This window comes from Columba livia, chromosome 1 (genome assembly GCF_036013475.1).
Source record: "Columba livia isolate bColLiv1 breed racing homer chromosome 1, bColLiv1.pat.W.v2, whole genome shotgun sequence".
Taxonomy (NCBI): Eukaryota; Metazoa; Chordata; class Aves; order Columbiformes; family Columbidae; genus Columba; species Columba livia.
This window is the reverse complement of record NC_088602.1, coordinates 23,410,127-23,430,787: the sequence shown is the minus strand read 5'-3', so window position 1 is coordinate 23,430,787 and position 20,661 is coordinate 23,410,127. Positions and strand designations below refer to the sequence as shown.

General features: G+C 36.2%; 1 protein-coding gene across 5 annotated transcripts in view; it reads right to left on the bottom strand.

Annotated features, from left to right (window-relative positions):
* PAN3 (poly(A) specific ribonuclease subunit PAN3) overlaps positions 1 to 20,661 on the bottom strand; it is an 81,375-nt gene that overhangs the window by 31,774 nt on the left and 28,940 nt on the right. For 3 of the 5 annotated variants that reach the window (XM_065050877.1, XM_065050891.1, XM_065050884.1), the window contains exons 6-7: positions 13,374 to 13,535; positions 4,610 to 4,760 (exon numbers count right to left, since the gene is read on the bottom strand). In XM_065050877.1, the coding sequence (XP_064906949.1) occupies positions 4,610 to 4,760; positions 13,374 to 13,535 (313 nt within the window). The remainder of the gene's footprint in view (positions 1 to 4,609; positions 4,761 to 13,373; positions 13,536 to 20,661) is intronic. The other 2 variants (XM_065050900.1, XM_065050906.1) reach the window with 1 other exon arrangement.

Sequence of the window (20,661 nt, the reverse complement as noted above, 5' to 3'; positions counted from 1 at the left end):
TACTAATGTTAATACTTAATCACAAAGAGAATTAAATGAAAATAAAGGAAAATAGCTGTATTAAAAGTTGAATACATATTCCTACTGACTCATGCTGAAGCAAAAAGATGGTCCTGAAGATATAATGGTAACAATGTGTGTGTGGCCAAAAAAAAGCTTTCCCTGTGAGAGTTCAGCGTTCCCCTATATTAAAATTCAAATGCCCATAGAAGTACTAAGATAAACACCAAAAAGGCTGCTTCAAACTGTCCTTCTTGAGACTTATCTACTAGAAAAGGTAGCTCCCCAATTCCTTGTCTTGGTGGATCTCAATACTCTTCAGGAAGAGTCAAATGCTACCTTGAAAGGTAAACTGCAAGGAGAAAGGGCTTCTTTCACTTCACAATTATTTCATGGTATGTGGCTGTCATTGTATCATACCAACACAGAAATTGGTTGTGGGTCTTTTCACAATATTCAAAACAACTGTACAGGCTACCTACATATACTTGGAGCTCCTGCTGCTATTCTCGTTTTAGGCAGAGACATGATTTTTACATAGCCCTCTTGGCTGTTATATTTGAAAGGCATTTGAGATAGTGCTCAAAGATATTTCATTAGATTAACACTCCTAATAAAGCTTTGTAGTGTGTAATGTCTTTGAATTAAAAGCTAGGTTGTATTTTGAATCTAAGAATTCATACAGGTAAAAAGGATCCAGGAAAGGACACCAAGCATTAACTCCCATTAAGGACTCATATGTCTATATTTTTTTGATTCAATGGAAGTTAAGGAAGCAGGATTTCATTAAGCTCTGTGTGTAAAAATCAGCTGGCCTACTACCTAAATACTTTTTTGAAAACAGAAGAATTCAATAAATGTTCTATACATACTTTCTTACCTTTGCCTACAAGTTTACCCATCTAAAACCATATAGCTATGCCTCCAAGGCTTGTAACACAGAGGTAAAAAAAAAAAAAATCAAGCATATACTATTTTATTACTAAAATGTTTTGTACTTCAGAGATACTCCAGGCTACGAGGTACATTTTGAGGAATAACTAAAAGTAAATAATAAAACCAGACTACTTCAATAGCTTATTTCAAGCAGCATCCTTAAATTCACTATATATTTATTTTCATTATAAGCTCTCTATCAGGTCATTAATATTATACCTATATATTTCCAAGTTAATTAAATATGCTTTATTCCCTAAATAACTTTACAGTCATAAGTTCTTTCTCCTCACTTTTTTGGGGGGGGATAAAAATTTTACAGTCTCTTTTCCTTCTTCCTCTCTTGTGTTATTCTGGCATGACTGTGGAGCTTCCTCCACATAATGCTGCACCATATGTGACACAGGCGGTCAGAATAGGCTCTCAGAGCCTTAGGCTGCTCAAACTGCCTCAGATGAAAGTGCTCGACCCCCAGCTGAGGCAGGAGCTCTAAGAACTACACTCTTGCTGCTCATCATGAGTTGAGATGTGTCCACTGGACACCAGCACATCACCTTCATGCTCCTAAGCCTGCAGGTTCAGACAGGCAGCAGAAATGGGATTTCTTAGGTTCTGTACAAGCTCGGAGCCTGTCTTGGACTAAAGACAGAAACAACACCAATTTGCTGTCATTTCCATCACTGACAAAGGCATCACTCTTTAGCTATAACCTTAAGCAAACCAAAGCCAAAAAAAGATATTCTCTGCTGAGGGCTCTGCATCTGCTGTCTCTCAAGTTTAATACAGGAATTATGTCTTATCACTATGATGCCATTCATGAATTTCTTTCATATGCTTTGCTGCATATTTTAATGGTGCTATTACTCTCAAACCGCTATACAGGCTGTACAGCTTGTTAGCAGAAGTACTATTTGAAGATTGTCAACAACTCACTAAATTTTGCATACAGACGATAAATAAGTTGTGTCGGCTAGCATGGGAATGGAAGGAACGAAAATAGGGTATTGCTCAGGGGATGTTAAGGCAAGGAAGTTTGTAGAGGGTGAAGGACATCTGTTCAAAGCTCTTCAATAGAACGATTTTCTCCACATATTTGTGTAAGTCACATTTTCTCCCAGTATGTTTTCATACTCCGTTAAAGGCTACCAAGATGAAGACTGACTGTGTTGATATTGTGCTAGAAAGCATTTATCCAAGTAAATACACATAAAAGTAGGAGCAACCTGCTTCCATACTACACCCTAATGGATATGTCAGGTGTGGAAACAAGTAATTATCTATTAAAACACATTATGTTTCAGTTGTCATTTTTTTCCAGTATTTCTGCAGTACTGTTGATAACACAGGCAGAAAATATATTTGCCAGGGAGAATTGATTTTGTGAACAGTTACCTATGAAATACTAGATGTCAGAAGCAGTTTTGATTTAAACGTACCTTTAGGGAAATCTCAGAAATTAGAGACATGACAGAACTTAATTTTTTCCATCGTCACGAGGGAAATCAAAGGTTTGTTCTCATCATTTACCTACTTGATTATGGGTGAATTAAACTGTGGTACTTTTAACAAATGATTCCTACTACATTTCCTTATTTCTTATGAAACATCCATTTTTTTCCAGTACCCTGTAAGCTACTATAAGCAATCTTAATCGCATGCAAATGCTTAAATTTCATACACATTTGTTCAAAGTTATTCTACTGGAGAATATACACCATTTAAGTGGAAGGAGACTTATCTTTATTTAAAGGAAAATTCTTATAAACTCTTTACATGGGTTTCACTTGACTTTGTTTCCACTTATTGAAAGCTAGCAGATTCAACAATAATTTTAATGACAATTTCAGAACATATTTAATTTTATTATTATTATTCTGTTATCCAGTATAACCTAAATGGTGACATTTACCCACACTTAAATATTGCTTTCTTATTTAAAAGCCTAATATTTTAGAGAGAGCATCTTCTAACTCACCTTGAGTAACAGAAGTGTTTGTAAATGTGTATTACTGACAGGTAAACCATTTAAATAAAGAGAGATGTCTATGAGTATTATTTACACAGGACATTCAGGCTCGGAAAATTCTGAACTCAGGGTAGAGAAAGCAGCTTCTAGAGAAATTCAGAGCACACAACCCAGATCCCTACTCTGAACTACATTCTCTTTTTAATTATACAGGAAGAGCAGAAAAACAAGCCAACTTTGCCTGAAGTTAGCTCTTGTGAATACTCCCCCATCCCTCTCATCCATAAACAATAGTATCTGAACCTAGATAGTTTTCAGCATTGGAATCTATATTTCAAGGAGCTCAAATTGTTGCACGAACTTCTTTCATCAACAGTGTTACTTATCCTTTCAAATATTACTTACAGATAGTAAAGAAATTGGACTGTGAAGGATCCCTCTGAGACCCCACTGGACACTTTCCAAAAGTAGATCATTTTACTGTATTCTATTTAATCCTTTATACACTTTTCAATCCAGGTGACAAGGCTGAGAGGCATATAAACAAAACAGTTTTCCAATAAGACTGTACAGCACAATAAAGGATGAATCACACAGTACTGTAACACGTTCATTTGGTCAGCAGAACCATTGCTCACTTTTCCCAGCTTGTTCTGACAGTAATAGCATGCGAACTAAGTGCTGGCTTCCTTCAAATTGACACTGAGATTTATCCCCTGGCATCAAGAAAACCTGAAGTTCCATTTAATAGATGGTAATTGCTAATACTGGATTAAAAAACCTACACATTCACAATATTTGCCTCTCTGCCTTTTGGCAGCTGCCTAATGCTTCTTGTCCATCACAAGAGATTGATGAAGGTTTAAGTGCATACATAATTTGCTAAAGGATCTGTGATGTGTAATATCCAGATCTGCTGATGGTTATATCTTATCTACTTTATTGTATTAAAAAAATACTAGAATTAAACTAGCTTTTTAAGATCAGAAGTCCAAAAGATACATGAAGAGCATGAACTTTGAGTGTAAAAAAAAAAAGTCTCGTCACTCAAAATTGTATGACTGCATGGAACACATTTCAGTAAGGGTTTTAAACTTGGGAAGTAATAATAAATTGGTTTTAAATGTGATATTATATGCAACAGATATAATAATAATTAACACTACTTTGCAAGGCAAGTTATTTTAGAATAAGCTTATCTTGAACTTTTTTCTGTCAAGATTTTTAAGTTCTCATACTCATTAACATTGAAAATAGTTACTTCTAGATGACATACTGTAGAAACAGAACAGCAGATCGAAGTGTGATAGTCACAGTACACATTCACTGTAGACTGCAGTGCACTTCGAGACTAGGGGTAGTTCAAATCATCATCTCTAGGTACCACCTCTGGCAAGGGCTGCATAGAGAGCAGTATATGATAACTCAGGATTCCTTTTCCCAAAAAGGGGCAGAGTAAAAGTGAGGCAGAGTTAATCTCAGTGCTGCTGTGATTGAACAGATTTCACAGCCTGCAGTGTGATTTCCATACTACTGGAAGATAAATCCCAAGTTCCTGTATTTTCATATGCTTAAAGACTATCTCCATTTTAAAGCAAGAGGTAGCTACTTTTATACCAGATAAATCTGATCACTATCTATGCAGAGTTATGGTTGACATTAACTTAAAAGAAGCAGCTGTACTGCAAATTGTTACTCTCAACTTACCTGGTGCTAGCCCAGCAGTGGCAGGACTTCCCATGGAGGGGTGGGAGAACAAGGCTTGAGAGAAGGCAGACATACTGGACTGGGATACATTACTCAGCCTAGAGGTTGATCCTCCTTTAGGAATAAACTCACTTGCAGACGGATTTGGTGTCTGTTTAAAAACAAACAAATTAAATGTTTATTTTAAATGTGAAGAGATGGACAGTGCCTACTTGGTAGAAAATACTTTCTAGGCAAGCCTACTAAGTGCAAGGGATATATTTAAGTTACATGCAGCTTGCTGACAAGAACAGCAGATACTGGAAGCTGCTCTGCACAAACAACTTTAAACATGTTTCTAGCTTATGTCTGCAGTAGCATTAGAAAGCTTTGAGCTGATGAATAAGTTCATACACACATTTTGCAAGAGACTTTCCAGAAGTATTACATTATACAGTTGGAGAACAGACTTGACACTGAGAAGGCCTCACCACTGCTACACAGACTGTTCCTATATGACTTGAGATCTCATCTCAAACTAAGTAGCAGTTTCAAATTAAAACAGTAAAAATTATTCCTACTAAAGAAGTCATTCTTGCTTCTATTTCTATTGTGAAGTTAACTCCTGCTTGAATTACCTATTCCATTTGTGTAACCTTTAATAATAAAGTTTAATTTGGTGCCACAGAATCAAATAGCAGCAGGGTAACCATCAAGCATTCAGTATTTATTAGCACATAAAACATTATCACACAAGCAACTTTTAATTTCTATTAAAATCTGTGCACAGGGTTTTGTAGGTTAGGGGGGTGTTTGAGTGGGAGTTTTTAGGGTAGGGAGGGTTAAAAGAAGAAAATCCTAATATGACCTCAAAAGGCAAAAAGCTTATTGCACAGCCAATTACAAAAGACATTAGTGGAAGAATAAAGAAAGTAAGCCAAGAAATAAAACTGATTATTACATGAACACACTGAAAAGCCTGAAGATTACTTAATCTTCAGAGTACCTCTCAAAAGTGTCTAAACAAAAGAGGTGAAATGAGAAGATACAAACAACTCCCAATAGACAAAGAATACTATTAAAATAATCCATAATGGCAGGGGTTTTTAAGAAAGTTACACTGGATCACTTTGGTTTTAGAGAGCTGTAAAACGACCAAACCAATATTGATTTTTAACAATATGAATGAAGTGGCAGAGAAGTTAAGTTAGTGCCAAATTAGAAAGAAGTGTGATTACAAAACACTAAATTAGACAGTGAAGAAAAGTATTTGAAAAGTATTCTTTGTGTTAATTTGTTTTTTAAATTTTTATTTGAATACTTCACTCAAATACCATAGTAATAATATTTCAAAACACTGGAAAAGTGAGAGGATTCTAAAAGCTGTAAAGTTAAAGGGGGTGCTCAGATAGCAAATAGGAATATTCCTCCTTTAAGCACACAGTAAACTTTAACTACTAACCACCTTACGATGTTATAGGTTAGTCATGCTGTATGTGCATGTGTCTGAATAGTTAAAGAATAGCTATAACCAAATATGTAGACTGGTGAAGAAAACAGATTTACATGGGTAAAGGGTCCATGAGAATCTTAAAACTCTTCAAACACATTTAAAGGTATACATCAATGTAGCAAAACAAATGGTAAGTTGCATTATACAGACTGAAACCAAATACCTGATACATTTAAACTCAAAGAGTAATACTCTGGACTTATCTGAATTTTAGGCACAGGAATAACTAAGAGAATGGTGTTCTTCTAGATAGAATCTGGCATGCAACAATTCAGCCAAATCCACACTGAAACTGGAGAAAATGACAGAGGTGATAAAGAGCTGAGTAGAATTCATACAAATAGTGATACAGCTGAAAAGTCATCATCAACCCAAAGAACCAGGAAAGCAAGGGACAGAATTTGTAGCTTCTTGCTAAAAGCACATAATTCCAAAGAACTACAAAAGACCCACGTTTTTCCACTGCTAAAACTTGCAATGATGCATCCACAGACCTACCACACCTAAGCACTGTGTCAACTACGCGTCCAGGGCAGGACACAGCAAAAAACCTGAAGCATGCAAGTGGAGAGAAAGGCACATTCTGGAAGATAACCTCAGCCTTTCCTAGAGCAGCTGTGAGTTCCCACAGTCCCATCCATATCATTCTGGGTAAACTCTTAACACTTCTACCAACACATTCAATTAATGCCTACAGAAAAAGGCTACTTTTTATTTCCAAATGTATCCTGCAAGTTTGCATGACCCAGTTTTGGTCTCTAAAAGTTGCTTATATATCATGTCAGAATGAAGGCGCCTGAGAGCTCCAATTTAACTGGTGTTTTAATTTATCCAAGTGAAAGAGCCAAACCCAGCAATCTGTCAGAGCAGTTTGAATTTATGCTGTAGAATTACAAACACAGCAGTGGGTCAAGCTGACAGAAATTCCATTTTTATTCCAATTTTTGGTTTCACAATTCAGGATCAGAAATAAAGCCTACTAAGTTTAAGTTGTTTCTATATTACTTTGATGAAAGCATTTTATATGCATAAACAGCTTTGATTTGCACAGCTAGACCTTTTACTATGACAAGCCTGTTTTACTTTTCTATGATGTTACAAATGCAAAATTGTACTCCGAGACTTTCCCCATTGTTAAAAAAGGTGATTTAACTTTTTATTCCAATTTTAGAAGACCCTGCCACATCCAAGCTGTTTCTTAAATACAGAAAAATACCTGAGCTCCACAGCCACTAGCCAGAATAAACTAACCATAAAGTAGTATAACAAAATTAAATAATCTGTGGTCAAAACTAGTCAATACTTTGTCAGAAAATTTGATGTTTAAGCCCCAGGCCACATTTAAACATATTACATCTATGTGAAGCTGCACTTTTAAAACGTTCCTGAAAGAATACAAGTTTTCATCTGAAGTAAAACACTATTCTTTCTGCATATGCTTCGCTTGCAACAAAATAATAAAAAAATGCAACTTTAATAGCATGTAGACTAGAATAAGTGACTATGCTAGCCTAAGTGAGATAATGGAATAGCACTATTAGTTCTTTAATATTTAGTATTTTCATTATTTTTCAAACTTTGTAGGCAACCTATTCTGCACCAATGAGCACCCAGATACACTAAAATTAGCAGGCCACATGGTTAATGGCCAGTGATTCAAAAGATTATGTTCTTGGTCTTGAAAAATATCCTGCTTTCACTCTGGCAACTCAAAATACAAAGCGTAAATTCCAGTGTTAGTTTCACATTCAGATCAATGGCAAGCTTGAAAACCCATCTGAAAGGGGACTATGCTTTAAAATCCTAGAGGGCGTCTTCACAGTTTTTCAGTTAGAATCTTACTCAACTTCCCAAAATGAAGCTGAGTAAAAAAAATATATTAAATTTTGATAGGATTGAAAATAATCTATACCTTATTAGTAAAACACATCTTCATGCTGTATTATGTTTAAATTTCCCCACAAGCACAGCTTTCAAACAAATGTCACTTAATTAGTCATTAATTACTCATCTCAGAGTAAAGTAACTTATTCATGCTACACCAGGCTTAAAATGTTAAGTCTGAGTAAATCAGGATTGATGAAACAAGGTAGAGTGTTGAAGACTTTCATTAAACCGTGGGAGCAATTAAAAGAACGGAGAGGCAAGAAATACTAAGAGGACATGCCAATGAATTGTGCAATACTGTGATGCTAAAAAAAAAAAGCAGCAAATGCACTTTCTAAAGCCTAAACAAGAAACACAAAGCCCACTAGCACTGTTTGCACTATGCAACCCACTAAAGACTGTAGTTTCAGTTTCAAATGCAAATGTCCTATAAAAAGGCTAATACAAAATATTTCAAAACTATAATTAACAAGTTTTCAACAAACAGCGTTAAGCAGACACAAGTACAGCTGTGTCAGCTATGTTAAAGTTTTCTAGCAAGCCAACTCATATTTGCTAAAATTATCATCATTCCTTTTTTCCCCTCAAACTGACCAGTTTAAATCTCATCCCCCTTCTTCCAGTATATTCACTAAAATACTGTCAAACTAAAGCAGGGAAACAACTTCTCTGGGCAATATCTGAATTAATATCTGCATCATACATTCCTACCAGAATGATTCCATGAAGAAATTTCACTGAAATACCCTATTTTCAGATTCTTTATGTCTGTGCTCTCTCAAAGAGAAGAGCATTTTTTTCAGTCAGCTTTGCAAAGAAACTTCCAGAAACAGACTATGAAACTCAGTCCATTCAGCTCCACATACAAAACCAATTCCTGTACTTCTGTACACCAGAGAATGCAAAATGCTATAAAGCACATACAAATACAGTTCAAATGAAGGCTGAATTTAGTCTTGATGCAATTATTAAGGATGGAACCACAAGAGAAGTAAAAAAGCAGGGAAGGACTATAAAACAGCTCATTTGTGTCACTACTCAGCACAGAATCATCCATCTGGTGGCTTTTATGCTTCTAAAGATATAAAAGAAAATACAATTAAAATATAATGTGGAGGAGAAGAGACATTTTGTGAGTACCACCAAAAAACAATTCAAGGCTCCTTAAATGAAGGTGCAAATGAAAGTAAAGAGCAAGCCAAGGATCTCAGCTGATGACCATCCCTGGGAAGACCACACAGTGACATGCAGCACCACTGTATGTTGAGGAGTTGCACATAAACAGTTTTCCATGGTCCAGAAGATGAAAATTCCTGTTTCAACAACTATCCATTTCCCTACATGTCCTTTTTCATCTACGCTTCTCAGTGATAAACTCCTAAGGCTGCACTGCTGCATTCACACATAAAAGAACCTTCCCCCAAAGTACGCTGTAACATGGAGGTACACAAGTCATGGAGCCTGTGGAAGGTCATGCAGGGATCCCGCAGGAATACTGGAAACCACCCTTCTCTCTCTCTCATTCCCAGTTTAGCATCTAACACCACAGAGCTGCACAGCAGCAGTAGAGCCACCAGCTCTGCTTTGGTAGCTTCAACACTCCTCCATTAGATCAGTCCTGGTCCCACATTCTACCAAAGCCCTAAGCCAGCTACCTATAGCAAAAAGTAGGCTGATTTATTTCAGAAAAATCTGCTAATGTACTTACCATGCTAAAAACTGGATACAAGCCTTTTTGTCCTCTTTCTACATTCTCTTTCACCTTCGAATTCATGTTGATCTGTTCTGACATCCCAAATTGCATAAACCTCTAATGGTTGCAGAAAATCACCACTAAACTGTACCCATGCTATAAGCAGGGCAGTCTTCTACCAGTCTATTTTTGGCATAGTTTTCAGAATATAACTTAGAAATCCAAAACCACACAAAGGTGGTGTTTGGTTTTCATGTGTGGTTATTTTTTTGTTGGTGGTTGGTATTTTTTTTTGTTTTTCTGGGCAGGGGGGGTTTTCTTTGTTATTGTTTTATAAGGGACACATGCGCCATCCAGAGCTTCACCTTACACAGAGAGCATGGCCACAATCCTGCTGTTTCCAGGAGGATTCCTGGTTAACTGTGACAGAGTGACACATTCTGGAATGTCAGAGCAGCCCAGCAGACACTGGAGGTCACCAAGGGCTCCAAAGCAAGTCTCTTTCCTTCCCATTATGGCATTTGTGCAACTTGCTTCCTTATCTCAATTACTGTGACAAGTTGTCACATTTTCCATACCATAAGCTCTAACAAAACTTCAGTTCAATATTATTAGTTTCATTACATTTTAGAGCAAGCAGATCCCACAAAAAAGTAAACTTCTAAAGACTCAGACTATTTCCACATTTCTTTAACAAAATACTTCAAACTACTGTAAAAACGATGTAAAAACGATGAAGTTTCAGAAGTCCATGTTCTAGATGAAAAATATTTGAAAAATTCATTTCTATGATTTATTTTTGTTCAAGAAACAACCAAACCCAGTTATTCATGGTGCTGAAGAACTGCTCTATACAACAAAAGCTGCATTTATTCCTACTGTTTCAAGCAGAAGTACAAATTGCTATTATAATATGTATAACGCAGTGGCGTAACACCTCCAGATATTTCCTGGAGGTACGGTTAGTACATATTGCTGAAGAACAAACTTTTATTTGTTTGGTTGTTTCGGAGGGCTTTTTGTATGGTTGGTTGGTTTTGTTGGGCAGCTGTTGGTTTTAGTTTGTTGTTGTTGTTGTTGTGGCAGTTTGGTTGGTTGGGTTTGGGTGGCTTGTTGTTCTTCTGTATCGTTTTTGGGGGTTGGGGGGGGTTTGTTTGTTGTTTTGGTTTTGGTGGGGATTTTCATTTGTTTTTTGGCTTTTTGTTGTTGTTGTTTTTAATGCACATCCAGTATGCAATTCACTCTCTGGACATGTAAGTGTAAGACAGTATTCAAAGTAAATACAGCTGGTTTATAAATTCATAGCCCTGAATGAGAAAGTGGTTTACAATGCATGTTGTAAACTGCCTTGACACCTTTTGGACAAAAATCTCTAAACATTGCACCATGAAGTAGTGTATTCCCACACCTTAAACCACACATTTGGAAAAGTGGACATTCAGATAGACACATGAGATTCAACACCTGCTCAGCACTGCACACCCTCAGTAACTGAGATGTAATTCTGCTCTCACATGTTCAAACAAATGAAAAAAATACTCTCAAACAGATGTACCTCCATCATAATTTAACCTTTCTACTTACTGCTTAGCACTCACCATCAGCCAAAATCTAGTTTGTATAACCTTTATTCACACCCACAAAAATCCCTGAACACCTTGTGTTTCAAAATACTGAAAAGCACTGACATCTGTAGACTATTTACATACTGAGGTAGAAAAACAAGGTCAAACTGAAATCCCAGCATGAAACCACCCATTTTTAAGTATCTTCATGTACCAAACTTCTCCAGCTTTTTTTTTGTGTTTTTATAATTAGAACTTCCAATTTTTAGCAGTTTGAGCTTCATTTTAGCTCTTAGAAAATATTCACACTAGAATACAAAGATTTACAATGATTTATGCAGAACTTTATATACCCTCATAATCTCCTTTGCAGCCTTTTTTTACCACTTTCTCCATACATTCCATTCTCTGCAATCCCTCCCCCTTCTCTGGTCTCACATGGCTGGAACATCCTTCTGTTCTTATTTCCACCAGATATGCATATCCATGCTTTTCTAAAGTCTTGTGTGTCCATGGGAAGCTATGTAATTACATCATATAATACAAAAATCTTACACTGTACACTGTTTAAGTCAATTACACGGCTGGGATTCTGGCACAATAAAGGAACTTGAGATTACACCCTTCAAAAGTCACATGCTCTGCTTTTGCTGCTAACCTTGAGGGGACCTTGAACTTCTCATTACCACACTTTCAACACAACTGCTAAGGTCCTGAAAAGACAATTTTGCTCCTGGTTAGAGGCTCCAAGTTTCAGACTACTAGCTCTCCAACCCCCAGAAACATTAAGTTTTCCTGCTCTACTCTGAGTAGAACAACAAACCTTTCTGCAATATAGAACAGCAGAGAAAGCCATGTAGGTAGGACATCCATACACAAATTTGAAGACCAGTTTTATGTTTCTCCCTTCTCAAAGCAACTGTCTACTAATTAATGTTTGCACTAAATCCAATTTGTCAGTCTTCCCTCCCTTGAGAAAAGTGGAACTTCACTGGCTCCAACCACTCCTCTGCAACCATGCCTGGTCCTTCTACAAATCCTTCCTTTATTTGTAGGAAGGATTCATATTTACTGCCACAGTGGCTTTGCTGCTTGCCCTGCAGCAAAAGGGCCCAGACAGACTTGAGTCCAAATGCCCCTACACAATGTAGAATCAGTTTGCCAGCACCACGCTGCCCATGACTCCCATTTTCAGTAATGGGTATACATCCAAACATCAAGTAATACACCACCAGTATTGATATGGAAAGGCTCTGCTACGAGCTTCATATTGGCTCTTACATGGCAGAACTTTAGTGAACTGAAAGAACCCTCAAGGTGCCAAAAATTCTGTAATAGTTATATGCCTAGTGTCAATTTACCCATTTCACTCAGACATCAAAAGGAACATAACCCTCACAGAAAGACTAAAGTAATGATCACTGAAGAATCAAAAGCACCGCACAAGTACAACACAGTAATAACAGTGTTGTAGTTATAATCACTACAGTAATTTCCACCTAAACCCCATCTTAAGGTACATCAGGCAGATTCCTCCCAGACTTCATTATCATCCCAAGGATAACCTGCTGCTTCTGTATGAGATGTGCTCAAAACCAGCAGTACCTCTCCCCTCTTACAAAGTTGAAGAAAATTCAGAGATAAAGTAACAATGAAGTTTAACACACAAGTAGAGAAATATACATTATCCCAACATAAAAATTAAGAGTTTACACTTTCTGCTCATGGTGTTTACATCTTCAAATTCTGTACTGATGGAATTTTTAATTTGCATTAAGTATCAAACATTTTAGCAAAGAACATGAATTTTACCAGTAGAAGTGCTCCTCACATGAATATTAAATTAAAAAGGTTGTGTGTGTTTGCTTTTAAAATACATTTAATGATTACTTTTGCATCTCCTCCACAGATTATAACATAATCGAGCAGAGTACATAGCACAGCAGTGTGAAGGGAATAAAACATCTCTGCAGGTCACTCTCTTGGAGGCCCACTGTGTTGACTTTGTGAAATACATACTTCAACCAATTTCAACCCATATTTGGAGTAACTGCTTCTAACATTTTCCAAAATTTAAAATAAAGCATCCAAAATACTGAAAAAGTGACTAGTAAAAAATAATTTTACCTGTAAATTGTTTTCTGTGACTCTGTTCCACCAAACCATATTGATGGGTACTCCTGTTTTACACCTGTCAGCCAGACAGCCAATAGGGTTCTTTGATTTTCTTGCTTTTGATCCCACCGGAACTATCCTCTCATCCAGCATCCCCAGTCGATACTTCCTGGGCTACGAAAAAGAAGGAGAGAAACCAGGCCACTCCTAACAACCCTCATCTAAAGCTACGCTAAGATAGGTATTACATTGTGATATGATTTCTGGATTGGTGGAATAGGAAACAATTTGCAAGTAAAATTTATCTGAGACTGTTTCCTTTCAATCCTGGCTACTTGGTTATAATAATCAACACTTAAAGAAACTAAACTTCAGGGACTAGCAATTATTTGTAAGCAAAACTTTCTACCACAAGTCAGTCACTGAAATATGAGTGCAAATTTAGGAATTCTGAAAGAATGAGGAATTGTATTAAAAAAACCACACGTATTTCTCAAACAGATACCTTCAATCACATCATAATACTGAACTCCAACACTTTCCTTGAGATTTCTATGGAACAATAAACAAACATTGGCTTTTGTACGCTGCTTTTAAAGTTCTAATTTTCCAAGACTCATCTCTTGAAGACTTGTTTTTAAAAGATCAAGTAGAACTGAGTAGTCAAGTGCAGCAGGCCTCAAAGAGAAAAACACTTCTGCTCAAATTAATATTCAAAAGACTAACTTCAGCTACTGTCTTAAGTGAAGACAGACAAGAATTACTATGATAAATACATTGGAAACTGACTTAAACTTCAGAAAATAAAACATGCTTCAAGCAAAAATGCAGAACATACTTGTGCTTTAAGTGGCATTTCTATTACAGCAGTAATGATATCAACAAATGAAACTATTTATAAAGCACAATATGAACATTTAAATTTAAAAAGCACACTGTAAGAAAAAAATCCATTAAATATTTTCAAACAGGTAAAGTACACAAGTTCTCCAAATTTCTCAATATTTTCAAACCAATGTGTACTGACCTCAGTAGTAAATACCACTAAAAGAAATATTTCATCATGCATGTATATTTAGACCAGAGTTTTTATAGCAAGTATACCAACAATTTGACTAAATTGTAGGGGGTTGGTCTGTTTTTCTTTTAAAATCCAACTGTCTTCATCTGACTATAGACCAATTTTCAATTACTCAAATATTAACTTACCTTTATTCAGATATCTACTTCATCTGTCACCTTAGAATCAAGGTAGATATTGCTAAGATTTCTAATTTAAAAAATTGTTCCTCATGAAACAAGGTGAGAATCCAGTTGGAGAAGATTTCTCACTCACACACAACATATAAAACACAGGACAAAGCTATCACAAAATAGCTGTAAACCCAAAACCTAAACAGATTTCCCCCCCCCTCTACTTCCCTGAAAATTTTCAGGCTGAAAGCTTTGGAAAGAATTTAAACTGAGTCACTAGTACCTTATTTGCCTAAAAAAAAGGAAAAAACAGGCCCCCAAAGATACTACGACTATGAACTAAAAAGGCAATAAACTCCATGAAGATCAAGTTAACCAACTTTATTAACAACAAACAAGACTGAATTTTTTAGATTTTTTTTTAGAAATTGGGTAAGCTCTGTGATAAGTAGACACAAGGTCCTCCTATAGTTCAAATGCAAACCTGATCATAGCAAATGTAAATATTGGTTGTTTATTGGAGAATGACTCAACTATTGGGCGACTTACTATCTTAGTAATTCAGAAGGACTAATAATATCATAAACTGAAAAGCTGTAAGGCCTAAGAAGCCAGACATACAAATAATGTTGGACTTTAGGGTGGGGTTTGAACACAACAGGTGTTTTTCTCATCCTGGCAATTGGAAATAATGACAACATAATGAAGAGTAACAGTTTCCCCATCTCTCTCCATGTTCTACCAAGTGCAGGGGCACAATCTGCCTCAGACCACTGGACTATAACTCAGTGTCCAAACATGGTCCTATTCATAAAGGTTCTTTTAATCCTCCATAATAGAAGGTGATCTATAAATATTTTTAAAAGGGGAAACAACAAAAGAGGAGCTGAGCCAATGTAGACAGAAGCTATTTCAGTTACAATGGGATTCAGATTACAGGCAATAGAATGAAACCATATTTTAGGCTTTATGAAGGATAAAACTGGGGGGAGACGGGGGCATGCAACAGTCAATTCTATGCCATAAACACCATAGAGCCAATGTGAGGTCATATACCAGTAGTTCATGGCCTACTGGTATGAAAAATTTAAACTAAAATAACTAAAAATAAACTAAAAAGTGGGTGAGACTAAATTAAAATTTTACTTTCATTATCTTCCATAAAACATGAAGAGATTACTAGCCCAGTATTTCATTGTTCAGACAGACATTAGAAGACGGACAATACAATATTAACATTTGAAAATACATTTCAGTCTATTTGCATCAAAATAATTCTAAATTACACTTGTTTTCAATGAGCAAAACAGCATCTGATTCACAAATCAAATCTGAATTTACAAGACACCAGAAAACATGGGAAAAAAGTGTCTGCCAAGGGGAGAGATTCAATAGAAAGGGAAGATCATAGTCTGAGCAGTCTGAATAAGCACATCAACTTAGTGACATTCCTGCCTTCTGCACAGAGCAGCAAATAAAGCGACAGAGGCAGAACAGCACAGCTTGAGCCAAGCAAGAACTCTGCATCCAATGATCATTTCTGAACTGATGGATCTACCTAAAACACAGAGCCATGACAACCCGGACTAACAAACCCAACTTCTTGGCATAGGGACAATTTCTCTTAATGATTACAAAAGCAACTGCATTTTTCCTTCCCTCAAGTCTTTCTGAGAGGTGAAAAAAAAAAAAAAAGTGTTCAACTGTGCAGATGAAAGGATCCTTCAACATACTGAACTTTCTTTTTTGGGGGGGGGAGAGGTGACTAAAACGCTTAAGTACTTCATAATCCTTTAGCAAGTATTTCTCAAATTAGGTTGCACCTTCCAATGTGGCTACAAGTTGCAAATGAGTTGTAAAAGGTTAAAAACATCACAATTATTTTTAAATAGAAAAATAAGGTTGAACTACAATAATTAAAATGAAATTTAAGAGAAAGGCAAAAAGGCAACAAACCAAATTATTGCAAAGCATTGCTGGAAGAGTTCAGTTCCTCCAGGACAAAGAAGTGAATCAGTCATAAGTGCTGGCTGCAAATGTTTACATGGGGCAGGGAACAACTACCTGCCTTTAATTGCTAGCAACAGCTTGGCTCCCCAGGGTGAGAAGGGTAAGCATTTTCAACCATAGGTAATAATTATAACCCTTGCCCTGTAGAACCACGTTGTTGCCAGCAATTAATGATAGGAAGCTGTTGGTTGGCATGATTAGAGAAAAGGTATCTATTAGGAGAGAGAAACCCCCGAAGTCTGAGAAACATTACACTTCAACAAAAGAAATCCACTCTAAAAACAAAAAAGTCCTTCCTGGGTAGCATCTTCACATCAGAACACTACTACAATGAGTAACTTAATTAGCCCACGCTAGAAAATATTCCTCAAGTCAGCTTAACTGCTTGCTTCCCATTCATCCAACAAAAAGTTTGGGAACATGTTTCACAAGTGTCTTTTCCTACTGTTTGCTCTAACAGTGTCTTCAGCCCTAGTTCCTGCCATTTGGACAGGGGGCAATGTCACACTCCCACTTCACAGTTCAGGGTTGGACATACCGCTAGTGTAAGATGTTATAAGCCCATCCTAGAGGAATAAATGCAAACAAGAAAAGGCTTATGAAGATTCAAACTGTACAGACTTCTCCTGTCTAATAATTCCCATGTAATATTTCAGTCTGGGTAAACTGGCAAATCAAACTACACAGTTTCAAAGTCTTCTTCCACTGAAGATCTGCAATTAATTTTTTTTTCAGGATCACTCTTGTCCCAAATTACATTTCTATTCCTTAAAATGCACCTACTGCTAGTGGGTTTTTTATTTTATATTTACAAGACATTTTCTGTACCAAAAAAATGCACAATTAAGTTTGGCATACAAATACATGAGCAGGCCATTGTGTTTTAAAGTATCGTGAATAATCTGAGCTATGGTAATGCTGTCTATGAGCATATCCTACTGAAGCAAATGCAAGTGATCTTAAGACTTCTCCATCACAAGCTAAATTAAGCAGTATTACCTTAAATTACAATAGCTAAATGGTATCACAGTAGCATTAGCTAGGGCACATCTGTTGTACAGCAAGTTGACTGTATATGCATGTACAAACAGATAAAAATAAATATTACACTATCAAACAAGAAAGATCAGGTATGCAGTATCATATTTTCCTTGTACTACTTATAACAAAACTAAGCAACATATGCTATTTTAAGTTTCAATGTTGACTTGTTTTTTGAGACTTCAGTTTTTTAACAGAAGCTAGTGGCAAAAAGACCATTAGAAAGACAGGTTAAACACTCAGCTAGGGTGTTAGTCTACTGAGACAGAACCAAATTTTGTTGTATTATGTCTTGAAAATCAGAAGTTAACAAGCCAGTGGTATCATCACTGCTATCTTCATCCAGCAGCCATAACTGATTAGCTGGATTAAAGACAGTATTTTGAACACCCAGCCACAGATATCAACTTCAAATTTTACTGAGGAAAAGCACAATAGTCCAGGCAGATCCCTATTCAGGCACAATCAGCTGAGAAGCATCTCAATAGCGATACAACTACGTAACTGGATTTAGTAGTAAGTTCTACAGAGCAATACAGCTGAACATCAGGTATGGTCACCAGGAATATCCCAGCTGCTTTGCAAGATGGTAATATGAAAAAGAGAAGCTGTCCTGTCATTAGTTTTTAAGGTTTGTGGCCAACAGAGCTGCAAAGTCCTTCACATGGTTTGGGTTTGTTGTTACCCAAGACACTTTCTTCTCTTCCTCTTTCATTACAACCTCTCACTGTTAGAGAGTAGATGACACTTGTTTTCTCTATCTCAAATTCTCAATGTTGGAATATTTTTTTACTTGATATGCACAAAAAAAGAAAAGGAGCCTGGTCAACAGGACAAAAATAATTGTGGGCTTGGTTGGTGGTTGTTCGTTGTTGGGTGGTGTTTTTTTCTTTTTTTTTATGGAAAAAAGACTATGCTAACATTTATAATATTTGTATGTTTACAGTTTTAAAGTTTATAATGTTATACATTGGGGTTACATGTACTTATAGACTAGCCACCCTCTCATCTGGAACCCTTTTTTACATTTTTTTTCATGAAATCCTGGACTTGGCTGGGAGTAAAACTTTCACTATTTGAACAGTATCATGCAGAGACAAACAAAAAAAGATTCTTTTACCCAAACAAAATGAAAATATGCAATTTTGCATGGAGATAAGTGTTATTCCAGAGCAACGTATTTGACCATTGCAAAAAAATTACATGTTTGGTTCAATCAAATTTTAGAGCAAAGGTTACAACAGATCAGACATTACATCATGTATTTTAAACCACAGCTAAGGAAAAAGTGTATTTATGAGTAAATTACACTGAAGACATGAAAATCCTGAAGAGTTCAGAAGCAGCTAAGGAGAATGGACATATCTTTAAATCAAATCTTTTCTCACCAATTTTGCAGCCTAGCTAGGTTGGATGAGGTAGGAATTACCACAACAGCTAAAACCTAGCAGAGATGCAGTTATACTGACAAAGTTCTTTACCAAGAAACTAATATCACCTGCTGAATTGAAATAAGCTAGCTGAAAAGCAGGCTTTTTCCACCATTATTATAAGAGATAATTCTAACTGTGTACTGAGGACTTGCCATAGTGTCACCACCCCAAGATGTACTTTCAAAAACTCCATTGCTAAAGGAGCACACAGTGAACAAACTACAGGTTTTTAATGTTTAAAGGTCTCTTTTTTTTAATATGCCAAGTGGTGTTATGTTACTTATAAAAATAGTGGAAAAATTATGCACAGTTAAGAACCAAAAATATAGGTAAAAGAGGACTAAAGACTGACGCAGCTTTTACTGTGGTCTTTACTAAGCACATGATTTTTCAAAAATGGTATCTTTTCTAGTCACTTCAAAAATTTGTATAGTGTCCTCAACAAACGTGTGCACAAATTAAAAAAAAACCACTTCAATTATTTTACTGCAAATCACTCTTAAAGGCTACATACACCTTGGCATAGAAAGACTCAAATATAGCTTGTAAATATAGGCCAAAGTATCTTGCACAGTACTGCTTCAGGTTGTAAGCTGCACCTGACTAAGTCTAGGTGGCTGAGAAGTTATGCTTTAAAAATTAGGAGTTTTAGATGTCTGTAGGACATAACATATAACTGACCTGCTTAAGATACAAAACCAAAACAAGCAAAGGTCTTTTTAATACAATTCCACGGTAAGTGCTGCACTACACAGTCATCTTATTCTGCTCTTCTCCTTCAAGTACAAGGCAACGAAAATACAACAAATCCTCAAAGTGTTACATATTTTTAAAAGGAAGTGCTTTAATAATCTGATCATTTACATGACACAATGACCACTAACCCACAGGCAAAAATGCATGTGAATAATAGATCGTCTCATGTCACACTCTAAAACAAAGAATATCATACTGTGTAGCAATTACTAAGACAGCAAAAGCACATGAGCAAGAAACAATTCCAATAACTATTTAAAAAAAAACTTAACAGGTTAGATGACATCATAACCTTAAAATACTTTATAGATCAAAGTAAACATCATACTACCTGCGAACACACATTAGTTTTCTGTAGAAGCATAGTCTGTCTTTCTGTATTCCTGCAACAACTTTTTTTGCATCAAAATAAACTAGCGTTTTATTATTGCAGTTGGGTGTATAATCTCACAAGGAAAATTTCAGGTTTGAAATAGAAATTTAGCCCAGATACATTATAAAAATCTGTGCTGTCACAATTCTGCAGTTTACAACACAGTGACATTATGTGGTGTTTGGTAATAACCCCTCAACTTCCCAGAACATGATTCATGCTTCTGAGATGGAATTCAGGAGGCTATGAAACACAAAACAAGTGCCTCAGCACATTTTCATTAAAGGTAAATACAGTAAGACCAAACATGGCACACATGCCTTTTCAATGAACATCACCGAACAATCCAAAGATCAGGTAGCAGAGGTGTCAAGATAGAGCTGGAAAGAAATGTAGCTTCCCAACAGGAAACAAAGCTAGATGGAGGACAGGACACTCAAAAATGGATGAGCAATAATTTAGGTCTCAAGAATTTGGTTTCCACAGGATCTGA